The 14,738-nt window shown below is 38.4% G+C and overlaps 1 protein-coding gene across 1 annotated transcript in view; it reads right to left on the bottom strand.

Annotated features, from left to right (window-relative positions):
• The window catches only part of NALCN (sodium leak channel, non-selective), a gene marked incomplete at its 3' end in the record, with an annotated part of 213,114 nt that overhangs the window by 87,888 nt on the left and 110,488 nt on the right, over positions 1 to 14,738 (bottom strand). The window contains exon 11 of the mRNA XM_023752477.1: positions 9,814 to 9,945. Within this exon, the coding sequence (XP_023608245.1) occupies positions 9,814 to 9,945 (132 nt within the window). The remainder of the gene's footprint in view (positions 1 to 9,813; positions 9,946 to 14,738) is intronic.

The raw sequence follows: 14,738 nt of genomic DNA, 5'->3' as shown, positions 1-14,738 counted from the left end.
CTAGGTAACTAGCCTCTCATGATTTCCAATCATTTTTTCCACTTGATCTCCCATACTAATAATTAGCTCTCAATAATGACCATATCCATTTTAAAAATTCATTTTTTTTGAAAAATTTAGCCAAAGTTTCAGAAAGTTTGTTTGTGCTTGAATTATGTCTTTGAGATATTAAAAAAACACACCCACCTTTTATCTCTTCCATCAATTCTACTTAATTGGGAAATTTGTACTAGGTGTTCATCTTGGATTTCTGAGTCTCAGCCTCAGTTTCTGAGTCCCTTAAAATAAAAATAATGTTTTCTTTGCTTGCTCCTGCCTATGTTTGTTTTTATACACTCTCAAGAAAATATGGGGTAGCAGAAAGAATTGCAATTTTTTGATAAATGACCTAACAACCCATGGCCCTTTGGTGGGTATCAGGTTGAAGCTGCTGCAAGTCAGGATTCCTCACTGGCTGCTGGAATCCATTCCCACCATTTACCTGGTAGTGATTCAGCTTCCAGGGAAGTTCCATTCCTGGACTACAAGTAAGCAGTGTCTTTGAAATTGAGTTTTCCCATCAGGCAAATAACAATGCAAATGGATCCAGCTGCATATTTTATTATGAATTATGATTATTTAAACAGCTCATTCCATCTGTCTTTTTTATAGCAAAGTAAAGTAAAGTAATTAATTGCATTTCTATTTAGTTGGATAATCTGTCCAGATATATTTTAGGCATTTATTAGTATAGTTGACTCTGGAATAATATGGGTTTGAATTGTGTGGGTCCACTTATACACAGGTTTGAAATGTGTGGGTGCACTTATATAATGAATACCTGTACTGTTTTTGATCCATGGTTGGGAGTCTGCAGATATGGAGGACCAACTCTATGAATTGTTCTATACCATCTACACTAATAAAAGACAAACATGCAAACATGCAAATTGACCGTACCTTCGCTACACCTTAAGCCACGTCCACCAGCCAATCAGAGCGACTATATGCAAATTAACCCAACCAAGATGGCGGCCAGCAGCCACAGAGCTGGAGCAAGCAGGCGGCTTGGTTGCCCCAATGATGGAGGAAGCTTCCTGCCTGCTGCAGCCGAGGCTCTGAGCTCCAATCAAAGCAACAAAGTTTCAATTATAGAAGGTAAATAAACCTCAAATACCTGCTTTCAGCCAGCCGTGGCCACGGAGCTGGAGCAAGCAGGAGTGGATTGCCCCTGGAGATGGAGGAAGCCAAGCTTCCCTCCCGCCCACCCTGGCTGGCTCTGAGCTCCTTTCAAGGCTACAAAGTTTCAATTATAGAAGGTAAATAAATCCCAGAATAAAAAAAAAAAGAAAAAAAGGAGAGGCTGGGAGCTTCCATTGCCGGGGGGCTTGGCCAGCCTGAAAACAGCCCTCAGCTCCTCACCCAGACTGCCCAGGCACCCCAGTGGGGACACCCCACCCTAAAGGGGTGTGGCCAGCCTGAAAACAGCCATCAGCCCCTCACCCAGGCTGGCCAAATCTCCATGGGGTGAGGGTCCCCACTGGGAGGGGCTTGACCAGTCTGCAAACAGCCATCAGCCCCTCACCCAGGCTGGCCAAATCTCCATGGGGTGAGGGTCCCCACTGGAAGGGGCTTGACCAGTCTGCAAACAGCCATCAGCCCCTCACTCAGGCTGGCCAGGCACCACAGTGGGGACCCCCACCCTGAAGGGGGTGTAACCAGCCTGCAAACACCCATCAGCCCCTCACCCAGGCTGGCCAGGCACCCTAGCGGGACCCCCACCCTGATCTGGGACACCCATCAGGGCAAACCAGCTGGCCCCCACCCGTGCACCAGGCCTCTATCCTATATAATAAAAGGGTAATATGCAAACTGACCCTAACAGCAGAACAACTGGGAATGACTGGTCACTATGACACACACTGACCACCAGGGGGCAGACGCTCAATGCAGGAGCTGCCCCCTGGTAGTCAGTGTGCTCCCACAGGGGGAGCTCTGCTCAGCCACAAGCCAGGCTGACGGCTGCCAGTACAGTGGTGGTGGTGGGAGCCTCTTCCGCCTCCTCAGCAGTTCTAAGGATGTCTGACTGCAGCTTAGGCCTGCTCCCCGCTGGCAAATGGACATCCCCCAAGGCTGCTGGGCTGCCAGAGGGATGTCTGACTGCCAGCTTGGGCCCAATCCCCCAGGGTGCGGGTCTAAGCCAGCAGGTGGACATCCTCTGAGGGTTCCCAGACTGCAAGAGGGCACAGGCCGGGCTGAGGAACACCCCTCTCCCCCGAGTGCACAAATTTTTGTGCACCAGGCCTCTAGTTTTATATAAGGGACTTGACCATTTGCATATTTTGATATTTGTTGGGATCTTGGAACCAACCCCCTTTGAATACTGAAGGACAACTTAAGTTTTGGGGGAGTTAAAAGTTATGTGCAGATTTTCAACTACATGGGGGTCGACACCTGGCCCCCATGTTATGGAAGCATGTCCTATAAGCATCACCTGAGCATGTGTCCATTTTCAGAACTTTCTGTCAATCCCAAGCAGTCAGCAGCGCAACTTGTGGGAGGGAGGATTCCACTTGTCACTCCCAGCCTAGGAGGGTGCCATTGCCTTGGCCTCTTCACTCTGCTGCCCTGGGACCTTTCTTCTGTCATGTATCCTTTCAGTACATTACTCATCTGTGAGTGCTTACAAGGTGTAACTCATTTTTTTTAGGAGTGAAGGCAAGATTTTTAAGAGTATCATAAACTTTCATATATATTTTTGTCACATTACTTGAAAAAAATTGAAAACAGTACATGAAAAAGCATAAAACAATATATGAAAAAGCATAATTTTTCTTCTTACTATTTTTCTAAATCACTATTTTTCAATGTTTATTTAAATCATCTACCCTTAAGGAGTACTTTCAGATATTTTGTTCCTAATGACCACACCATATGGCAGTTTTAAACCACAGATATGTGATGTATCTGTTTATGCATTTCACATATCTATTTCTGCTTTATATAAAGAAAGAGTAAGATGTTTTCTGCCTCTTTAAGAACCAATTTCTACCCCAAAGCGGTGTTTTCACCCACTGTTGATAACATATACTCTACAGATATATCAGATTTAGTGTCACCATAGTACAGTTTAACTAGTTTTCAGGAATGTATTCTTATGAGTTCATTAAACAACATATTTTATTATTTCTTTTCCAAATTTTCATTTTATAGTAACACATATGCTATTTAATATATATTATAACCAACTCTCTTGCCAAGAAAATGATCATTAATGCAATGAAGATTTTTAAATTAAAGGTTATTGTTCTAAGAAAAAATAATATATTTGTTCTCAAAACAGCATATAAGGAGAAAAATAAGAAAATGGAAAATGAAATGCTTAATATAAATGGAACAATGGAAATTGTTCTGCCCTTTTAATTCAATGACTAATGTGTGCACATTTATAGGTGACAAATTATAAATGAGCTGATTGTGCCAGGCAGGTCCGAGAAGATAAAATGGGAGATTCTGACCATACATGGAAAGATATTTAAAATATATTATTCAAGATTTATGTTACCATCTCTATTTCATAATTTCAAATAAACATATGGATATTCATGAGAAAATGAATACATATTTATCACAAAAGAAGGTGATAGGACAAAATTCATAAGACACTCAATTTGGGTAACCCTGTTCTCTTAAATGAAATCCAGATTAAATAACACCCAAAGAAATGATTACCTGTGTCATTCTAGAGTTGTCTTTAAATCATCTACACTTAGTCTGTAGTGTACCTTCAGTATCCTATATAAAGAGCAAACTAGTAAAAAAGTCACTGAATAGTAAAAAAGTCACTATTTTATTTTTTTTCACCCAACAAGACCTGCCCAATCCTCCAAAAACAGACAATGTAGTTATTGCCAGAAGAAGAAACTTATTTAATTAAAGTTTCCCAGAAAGTGAAAAATAAAACTTTCTGGTAATATGAAAGACTGCTGCTATGGCAAGATGAATTACTTTCTTAATTTGATCTCTTGTGATTAATGAGCAGAAATGTGAGTATCAGATTTCGTTTGAACTAAAATAAATGGCTCTTTCATTTAATTTCATTTTAACAGATCTCTTAAAACCCCGTGTCTCCAGAGGAACACAGAAATTACTTTTCTAGAAAAGATGACTTTCTGCAAGATGGCATTTCTGCTTCAAACACATAGCAATCATAGACAAACGGGAGACCAAAGAGACATCCTGGAGTCCTAAGCAAGATAAACCTCTTTACCAGAAATATGGCTAAAACACACACTGTTAGAACTGCTTGCTTCATTGATCTATCTCTCCTATCAATTTGTGAGTTTCTTTTGTTAAAATTGTTAATCTTCTGTGAATAACACTATGCTGATAAATTTCTGTTCAATGCACAGTTTAGTTTACAGATATATTTTACATAACAATAGAAAAGTAGTGTTCAAATTTTCTTATTTCTTAAGAAAATGAGAATACACATTTTAAAAATATGTTCCTTTTAAAATGTGATTTTATCTATATTAATACCAATATATTATCTTAGATCAAAATGAAAACTCTTACAAAAGAAAGTAAATCTTTACCTTTTTATATTTATGCATAGCCTAGAAAACAAAGACAAGTTTTTCCTCTATCTTAACTAATTTTAAATTTAGGTTAAATAATCTAATGTAACAAAAGTTCCCAATTTCTCAACAGAAGCCAAGCAGCTTTATTTATGTCTAAAGGATTTTTTTTTTTTTTACTGCAAGTTGACTCTCAATGGGTTGAGTGGTTTATTTTGGATTTTCAAAATAATTTATTCTGGAATACAATGTGGGAGCTCAAGAAATTATTTCCTTAAAATCTCATGGCTTTTTGTAATCTATTTTAAAAAGAAACTTTCTAAAATATTACATAATGCTACTGCCTTAATTACTGTATCATTATAGTCCATAAACTTGAACTGCTGTCATTATAGCCATTTTGAGGACTAAATAAGATAATATATTCCTTTAAAGCACTTAGCAAAATAATAGAAGGTCCAAAAAAATTGGTAGCTATTATTGTCATTAGCTTTACTGTGTTTGATTTTAAAACATGAAGATGTTAGCTGACCTGCTCTGAGTTTCTATAGCTTAAACCAAGATCAAGCTCACTGCTTATTTTTATAAATAAAGTTTTACTGGAACACAACCATTCTGAGACCACACTCACTTTTGCACAGCAGTGGTGGAGTTTAGTAGTGAGACAGTGGCCTAAAAAACATTTTCTAAGCCCTGACCAGTTTGGCTCAGTGGCTAGAGCGTCGGTCTGTGGACTGAAGAGTCCCAGGTTCGATTCCGATCAAGGGCATTTACCTTGGTTGTGGGCACATCCCCAGTAGGGGGTGTGTGGGAGGCAGCTGATCGATGTTTCTCTCTCATGGATGTTTCTGACTATCTTTCTCTCTTCCTCTCTGTAAAAAATCAATAAAATATATTTTAAAAAAACATTTTCTAAAATGTTTACTCTCTGGCTCTTTAAGAAAGTTTATTGACCCTTGGCTTAAACTCAAACCACCTTTATAAACTTTTTGGAAAAAAAAGAATATTTTATTAAAAATTAAGTTTGATTAAAACAACCTATCCACACTCATTTGAAACAAACTACTTTTATTCAAGCACAAGTTTCATATAAAAAAATTATAATGTAATTCGAATAAAGACCAAATATGCTTTGGAACACTCAGACACCCAACATCAATCAACCAAAGTGAAACCAATTCTGAATGTTTCGGTAGTTCAAGAATATAGTGATGCCTATATAATTCAGAGAATTAAATCTCCACTATCTGGTTTATTAAAATCAAATTCACTTTCAGTGGTTTGAGATGGGAGCAACAATTAACAGACACATGATATGTACTAGATTCTGCTATACAACCTATATTTCTGGTTTTTTTTTAAGTTAGAAAAAAATCTTAATATTATATATAAAAAAGAAAATGACAAGGATTTATCATCTACCACTGGACTCTACTAATCCACTTAAATAGTATCAGCAGATTCTACAATATTGTTATTTGAAATTTTGGTGGAATTTTTTACAGCATGATTATAAATGAGCTAACACATTAAAAACACATTAGAAAACAGACCAATTTTGTATGTGGAAAAATTAGGTAACATTTACTGGAGCATTCCATTCCCAGTAAATGGTGTATATATTTATTCTACAGGGTTGATTTCGTATGACTGGCCACCACCCTGGGCTGGGTTACCAAAGAAATATTAATGCAATCTATAATATCCAGCATTGTTCCTTCTAGAGAGATTGACATTACCTCAATCATGTGTTGCCATTTCTGTTTTTTATTTTGTCATTAGTGCAGTTTTAGTCTCTGGTTCTAATACTACTGTGTAATTCTTCCACCACACCTAACTTTCCACCTCATTCTACCAGAGCCTTTAACTAACCTTTGGGTGTCTTGTTCCATGTTCACCAATTCCTTCTACGCTCTCAATCTCCACTCACATAATCAGCTTCCTCCGTCCTAGCCTCAGCCGGTTCTTTCCCAAATGCATACCTTCCCCCACAGTCTTTTCGAGAAGAGGATGGCCCATGTAGGATAACATGTGGATGAGGAAGAGCAACCCATCCAGTACTCCTCCATGCCCCTTCGACATATATTCCATTAGGTTAAAACATCTTCTTACAACACAGTCCCAGGGGCTGCCCTCTATTATCGTCACTGCCATAGGCCCCTGCCTACATTCCTTTCCATAAGAACTGGCTTCACATGGATTGACTTCAATGTCATTGTAAAGATTCAGCCAACATCTTAGCTTGATAGTTCCTTGCTATTTCTGTCTCAACTCCATCATTATGTTTAAGCCACTCATATCCATATAAAACCCTAGATTTTGTATTTACCCAGAATTATTCTAAAATTCTAAACCCTGGGTCCCATTCTCTGACCAAAATCTTACCTTCGAGCTCTTCAAAATCTTATTCTATCACTTCAACTATACCGATTCTTTCTTTGACCATTTAAAGACTCTATACTTCATTTTGTTCTTTCCTTTTTCTTCTTATTTTCATATCCAACCTAGACCACAGGGTCATCACTTCAACTCCTTTGCCAGCCACCCAAAGTTCCTGGTCCCTTGTTTCTCAGCTCTATAAGCCTGAAAATACTCTAAAGCTGGAGCAATCTAAATGTTGCATTTCTCCCCTTTATGCAAGGCCTAAGAAAGTCACAGACCTGTCTAAATTAGTATCTCTAGAAATTTGTAGTCTCAAAATTTAACTGTATCTTCAACATTGCATTTCATGTATCTTTAAATAGCTTTTTTGCGTTCTCCACAGTACCCACTTCCTCTCTCCTTTCTCCACAACCTTCCCAATTCATTGCCTCATCATCAGGCTGGATAGAGACCTTGCTTCCTATTCACAGGACAAATAGAAATCATTTGATGGGAATTTCTTTAACATTCAATCTCTGCATTACAAATTCACTAGCAAATATTACTATTGGTCCATATTCCCCTCTGCTTTTAATGACAAAGCATTCTTTGTGTGATGGTTTTGTAACAAAATTATAGGTGCTGATTATAATTGCCTATTTTAAAAAGACATTGGTTAATAAGATTATATAGGTTTCAAGTGTACAATTCTATGATACATCATCTGTATATTGTATTGTGTGGTCACCACCCAAAGTCAAGTCCCTTCTGTCACCATATATTTTATCCCCCTTATCCTTTTCTACTTCCCCCAGCCCCTTTCCCTCTGGTAACCACCATATTGTTGTCTGTGTCCATGAGTTTTTTGGTCTTTTTTTCTGATTGTTGCTTTCAGTTTTATATCCCACAGATGAGTGAAATCATATGAGTTTTGACTTTTCCATCTGACTTATTTCACTTAGCATGATATTCTCAAGACCCATCCATGTTACTGCAAATGGCAGTATTTAATTTTTTCTTATGGCTGCGTAATATTCCATTATATCCTATCTAATAAAAGAGCAATATGTAAATTAACTGTCACTCTTTAACAAAGATGGTGACACCCATAGTGGCCGGGGTGGGACCTTGGCAGCATTGCCCCGGCAACGTGAGCCCAGCATCTACACCCTGGTCATGCAGAGGGAGGGGAGGGGCCTTGGGCTGGAAGCCAGGGTGAGGGACGCTGGCATTGTTGCAGGCCGGGATGAAGGACCCCCCTGTGCACGAATTTTGTGCACTGGGCCTCTAGTATATATGACATCTTCTTTATTCAATCATATAATTTCTTCATGAGCCCTCTCATTGGTCCTCCACAGCATATAAAACTTATTTACTGTCTATATTTTTTACTAAACTGTAAGATCCATATACCATGCAGCAACTAGGCAGCATCACATCACAAAGACTCCACTCGAGCGAAAGTTTGGTACTAATAATAACTTTGTTACAGGAAACAAGCCTCCATGAAGAGAGGAATTCATAAGTGACTTCTGAAAACGTCTTGATACCCACATAGATGTTTATATTCAACTAGAGGCCCAGTGCATGAAATTCATGCATGGGGGGGGGTGTCCCTCAGCCCAGCCTGCACTCTCTTGCAATACGGAACCGCTGGCTCCTAATAGCTCACCTGCCTGCCTGCCTGATCACCCCTAACCACTCTGCATGACTGCCTCATCACCCCTAATCACTCGCATGCCTGCCGGATAGCCCTTAACCACTTGCCTGCCTGCCTGATCGCTCCTAACTGCTTGTCTGCCTGATCGCCACTAACTGCTCGCCTGTCTGCCTGATCGCCCCTAACCACCTCTGCCTTGGCCCCTGCCATGGTGGCTTCATCTAGAATGATATCCAGAATTCCGGAATGACGTCCGAAAGGTCATTCGGCTGTCTGATCTAATTAGCATATTATGCTTTTATTATTATAGCTAAGTGTATAACATCAATTATTTTCCTGAAAAGTTTATGCGTGAGTGGATTGAATTTTTATGAACCAAATCAATTTTTAAATGCACTGGGGGGATTCTCGATATCTAGGAGGACTCAACTTTATGGCAAATTGATTTTCTATGTGAAAAATGCTTTTGTAATAAAAATAAATGGCAATTTTTCTGCTTTTTAAGTTTACTTTTTCATATATGTATTTAGTATATGTATACCTCACTTATATGATGAATGGGTTTCTAAAGAGTTATATACTACATCAACCAATTTTTCCATAAAGATGTAATCACTGAATTCAAGATATATTTTAGAAATAATTTTTCACAATGACAAAACATAGTGGTCTCTGGAAGTCAGTAAAAATATGTAAGAATCAAATATTAACAAAGTTACTGAAACAGTAAGAAGTACTACTTTAAAATTCTAGCTGGTATGTAGAAGATGCTTATTAAATCACTAACCTATCTGCTTCTGGCTTGACATCTTTAGTGCAGGTTGTAACAGCTCAGTCTCTAGTAGAGAAATTATTGTACTATCTATTTCAATTTCCCTCCAGCCCTGTCCTTGGCACTGTTGAGCTGGCTTGCTTGTTTACAACCTTCTGAACCTGTGCTTGTTTACACTTAGTAGGAAACAGACTACAGCAACATGGAAAAGGGAGAGAACATGAGAGGTGGATAGGAAAACAGCCAGATGGCAAGAGAAACACCCAGGGCAAAGGGTTACCTTGATGATGCAACACACTGTGGGGAAGATACTTAGGCTCATGGTGACAGGAAATAAATCAGGCAACATAGTGACCAAGGGAAACACTTGAGAAACAGCTTTGATTGAACTCAAATAATTAACAAATTGAAATTAATTTTCACATTTATGAAAGGCACCTTTACCCCAGTGAGCAGCTTACCTCTGCAAGATAGAACTCATCATATTGCCTTCGGAAGCTCTCTCCTTTGTGATAGTTGCTAGCAGCCACTATCACATCCACCGTCACCATGCTCAGGATGAACATGTGGAAAACTGATGACCGCATCATTTGCTGAGGAGGCAAAACAGATGAACTGTTAACAAAGAAATAACCCTTACGATTAAACATAATTGTGTGCCTAGACCTGGACATGCAACATCTTTATGACACACTGCTGTGCAGAGCAGTGCTTCTAAGATAACTTGATGAATGTCAATCACTGCTGAATAGTGTTAGCAAAGGAATCTTTGTCTTCAGGCAGTGCAAAATGGCTAAGGAGGTAGTTTTGGAGACTTTTAGTTGAAAATGGAAAATATATTCATTTCACTTGTTATAGCCCACATCTGAATTTTCATTGGTGAGTTAAGTAGCTTTTATCCTTAATAGTGACTATATGAAGAAATTATTTTTAAAAAGCTGATGTCACAAAACAACTGTTGCTTTATTCTGTTAAGAGAAAATGCTACTGAAGATAAAAAAAACATTTTAGATAGCCTTAGCTGGTTTGGCTCAGTTGATAAAGCATTGGACTGAAGATCGAAGGGTCCCAGGTTCGATTCCTGTCAAGGGCACCTAGCTGGGTTGCAGGCTCAGTAGGGGGCGTGCAGGGGGCAACCAATCAATGATTCTCTCTCATCATTGATGTTTCTATCTCTCCCTCTCCCTCCCTCTCTGAAGTCAATAAAAATATAGTTTAAAAAACACATTTTATATATAATCATAAAACTGGAAAAGTGGGAGAAACCTAAGGTCTATTTTTTATTACTTCTGTAAATTATTTATTTATTTAAATTATTATTTTTAATAATTTATTTTTAAACCACTTTATTGAGGTATAATTGACATAAAATAAAAAAGCAGTATCTACTGAATATATACATTCAATGAGTTTGGGAATAAGTATACGCCCATGAAACCAACATCATCAAGGCCATAAACATATCTGTCACCTTCCAAAGTTTCCTCCCACCTCCTTTATTATTATTATTATTAGTAGTAGTAGTAGTAAGAACACTTAACATAAGATATAGCCTCTTAACAAATTCTAAGTATACAATAAAGTATTGGTAGCCATAGGTACTATGCTGTATAGAACTTATTTATCTCAAATAACTGAAACTTTATATACTTTATATAAATATTTTTTTTAAATTATACAATGATAACCGATGTTTACATTTATATTCACTATGTGCCTGCAGCTGTTGTAGGTGATTTACATAAATTAACTCATTCAATGCCATAACAGCACCAGGAAGTTACTCTAATTTTAGAGAAGGAAACTGAGTCTCAGAGAAGTTAAATAATTTTCTGACTATCACACAAGTATTGAAGGTGGAATCATAATTTTCACCTAAGTCTGGTCTAAGTCCACTGCCTCCACTGAAGTGAGATAATTCACATTCAAAAATAATGACTATTATTATAAAGGCTAATGTGTATTGAATCCTTACTATGTTCCAGGCCATACTATAATTATGTTTTTTATTTTATATCTTTTATCTCCACCATAGCCCTGACATGATGGGATATATTGCTCATTTTTTCTAGTGAGTTTAAAGGGATTAAGTCATTGGTCTGAGGTCACACAGCAAGTACACAGCAGAGACGGCAATCATACCCAAGTCTGTTTAAAGTCCATTACAGCATAGGAAATATAGTCAATAATACTGTAATAACTATGTATGGGGCCAGAATTCATAGACAGTAATATTATAATAACTATGTAATAATTACATTGGGAGACCACTTTATAAAGTACATGATGTCTAAGCATTTTGCTGTACATCTGAAACTGATACGGAATAATATTGAATGTAAACTGTAATTGAAAAAAATACTTAAAAGTAGGTAGATAGATAAAGGCACACTTTTTTGGTTAAATTATACTTTGTGATCTAAAAATATCTCAAAGATGATGATTATTTTAATGGCATCTTTAGTATAATTCATGAGTATATATAAGAGACACAATGTGGAGAAAAGTCAAAATTAATGAAAACATATAAATACATATTTTTTTTAAAGTCCATTCTGAAACAAACTGCCCGCTGTGGGGTAGAGTACACAAAAGGAGAGAGTAGTGGCAGAAGGCCCTGGGCAGCAGCAGGAGAGAAGCTGATCTGTGGAAGAAAGGAGCTGAGAGCACAACAAACCACTGCATCACATCCTTCTGTGCCCCTTCTCCGGGGACCAGAGCCACCATGCTACTCTTTCCCGATGACCCCTCCTTTCTTCTCAGTACTTAGGGGCACATATCCTTACCCTCTGATGTGACCTGAGAATTCTTCAGTCTTTGCAATTATAAGAAGCTAACTAAAGCAGACCTGGGGATGGGAAGAAGAGGACTACCACTGAGTGCCGTCTCTCTGCATCCACATTCATGTTGTCACGTGGCCTTCAATGCCCTGCAGGGGTCATTAGCAGCTTGGGCTGTAAGACAAATTGTGTGGAGTTCCACCACACACAAGCTGTGGGCTCTAGGCTCGTCATTTAAACCTCTGTGTGCCTCTCTGTGCTTCATTTTACTGAGTTTTCTCTTCAGTAAAGTGAAGAAAATAGTGGCTACTCCAAAGGTTGTCATCAATTTTAAATAAGTAAATATTGATAAAGCCCTTAGAATAGTGCTTACATATTGTGTTTTATAAAGATATGCAGCAAAAATAAGTACCATTCTGTGAATCATGTATTTTTCTATTCAGGAATGAGAAATTAATAGGCCAAGGTCAAAGAATTAATTATGTTGTATATTTGATGGAGTCCACAACCAAGTGAGACAAATAAAAGTCATAATGTCTAATACCTTGAGAGATGACAGAGCCATTGGAAAAGCAGACCATGGCTATTGAGGCATTCCTACATCCATTTGCCTTTGATTTGATTTTAGAGGTAATATAAAATCAAATTCCAGAACTGCCAATCAACGTATTTAAATGTATGTCAATTTACTTGCAGAAACTACTGACCTTCATAACATAGTAAGCAAGTCAGTTGGCAAATTTCTATTCTCATTAGAATTTTCATTGTTATTTAGTTTTTCTTGTGAGAGTCAAATTCCATAACCATGATTCCCTTTCTATACTCCTTTCATTTCAACTGATTTCCACTTCATTTGCATGACAGAAAAGCCACAACTTTCTCTTTCTATTTTCCTTAGCTCTGGGCTTATGTCTTAAGTAAACTGTTATTACTGAAAGGTCCAAACAAAGCTTTTAGGCATGGCTGTCAAAAATCTTTAAAATTGGTTTTGTAACTGTCACAGCTTCACTTTGGTGCTGTCATTATAATTAGTTTTATTTTGTTTGAATGTCTACGTGTCCCTGTTGGTAGAGTCATTAAAATAATCCCTTGCAATGGATTTTGATATACTGGAATCACCATTGCTTTGCTTTCTCCAAGGTAATAACTTTCAAATGTTAAATAAGAATTAAAGTGATAAGTATGTGTAGTAGCTAAATTTAAATATTCAAACCAGTAACTCCAGCTTTGAAGTTGCTAGTGAAACAGGCCACTTCAACTCAACTCAATTCATCCAATGTGTGAAACTGGCTATTGGCTTCTTAATGTAGAAGGGCTGGCAACACTACATTTAGACTCATGTTTGTATCTGTAGGACAGTCCAAATGTATACTCTTCAATTTTTATTTTCTTATAAAAATTAATGTAAAGAAAAATGTTTACATTGACTCAGTGCCACAAAATAGTATTATATAACTTGAGATTTTCCAAACTATATTATTTAATATGGATAGAAAATTTATATAGAGATATAAACACATAAATACATATATATGTATATATACACATACTAATATATATTAGTATATATTAGTATATATAAAGAAAAGCTTCAAAAGTAGAGTATGCTAATGTGCAAAGTACTGGAAAGCAGGCATTTTTACCAAAGGGCAATGTCGCTAGGGCACATGGACTGCAGTTATTAACAGAAAACAATGAAATATAAAGATGCTCGTGAAAACCAGTGAAGACAGGCAACGTTGGCCAGGACACCGAACAGTGAGCAGGTGCTTCGGGAGTAAGGCTCTGAGGAAGGAGGACCCTGTCCCCAGCTCTGAGGTGGATGCGCAGCCAACCGTCTAGGCTCCAGGGGGGGAGAATACAACTGGAAGGATTTGAGAACAGGGCACCGCTGCAGCCTCCAAATAAGTCTCTAGCTTCCACTCCCAAGTGGATCTGCTTTCCAGACTTCGACAAGGCCTCCTCAGGAGGATATATATATATATATATCTACACTAATAAAAGAGAAACATGCAAATTGGTGTCACTCCGCTACCCTTCCCATTGGCTAATCAGGGAAATATGCAAATTAACTGCCAGCCAAGATGGCGGCCGGCAGCCAGGCAGCTTGAAGCGAATAGGAGGCTTGCTTGCTTCAGTGACGGAGGACTCCAATGTTCCCCGCCTGCCGCTGCGGGCCTCTGAGCTTGCAGTATGAAACATTGTTACAAATATAGAAGCTAAACAAAACCCCAGAAACCTGCTTTCAGCCAGCCGTGATCTCAGAGCTGGAGTTGAAACAGTGTTTCGATTATAGAACCCAAACAAACCAGATACTTGCTTTCAGCAGCTGAGGCCTAAGAGCTGGAGCCAAGCCTCAGAGCTAAAGCTGGCCCAGAATAAAAAAAAAAAAGAAAGAAAAAAAGGAGCGGTTGGGAGCTTCAGTCACCCGCCAGCCTGAAAACGGCCCTCAGCCCCTCACCCTGACTGGCCAGGCACCCCAGTGGGGACCCCCACCCTGAAGGGTGTGTGACCAGCTGCAAACAGCCATCATCCCCTCATCCAGGCTGGCCAGGCACCCCAGTGGGGACCCCCACACTGATCCAAGACACCCTTCAGGGCAAACC

Source organism: Myotis lucifugus, unplaced genomic scaffold (genome assembly GCF_000147115.1).
Source record: "Myotis lucifugus unplaced genomic scaffold, Myoluc2.0 scaffold_33, whole genome shotgun sequence".
Taxonomy (NCBI): Eukaryota; Metazoa; Chordata; class Mammalia; order Chiroptera; family Vespertilionidae; genus Myotis; species Myotis lucifugus.
Note: the sequence above shows the minus strand (reverse complement) of the source record. Positions and strands in the feature narration are given on the sequence as shown.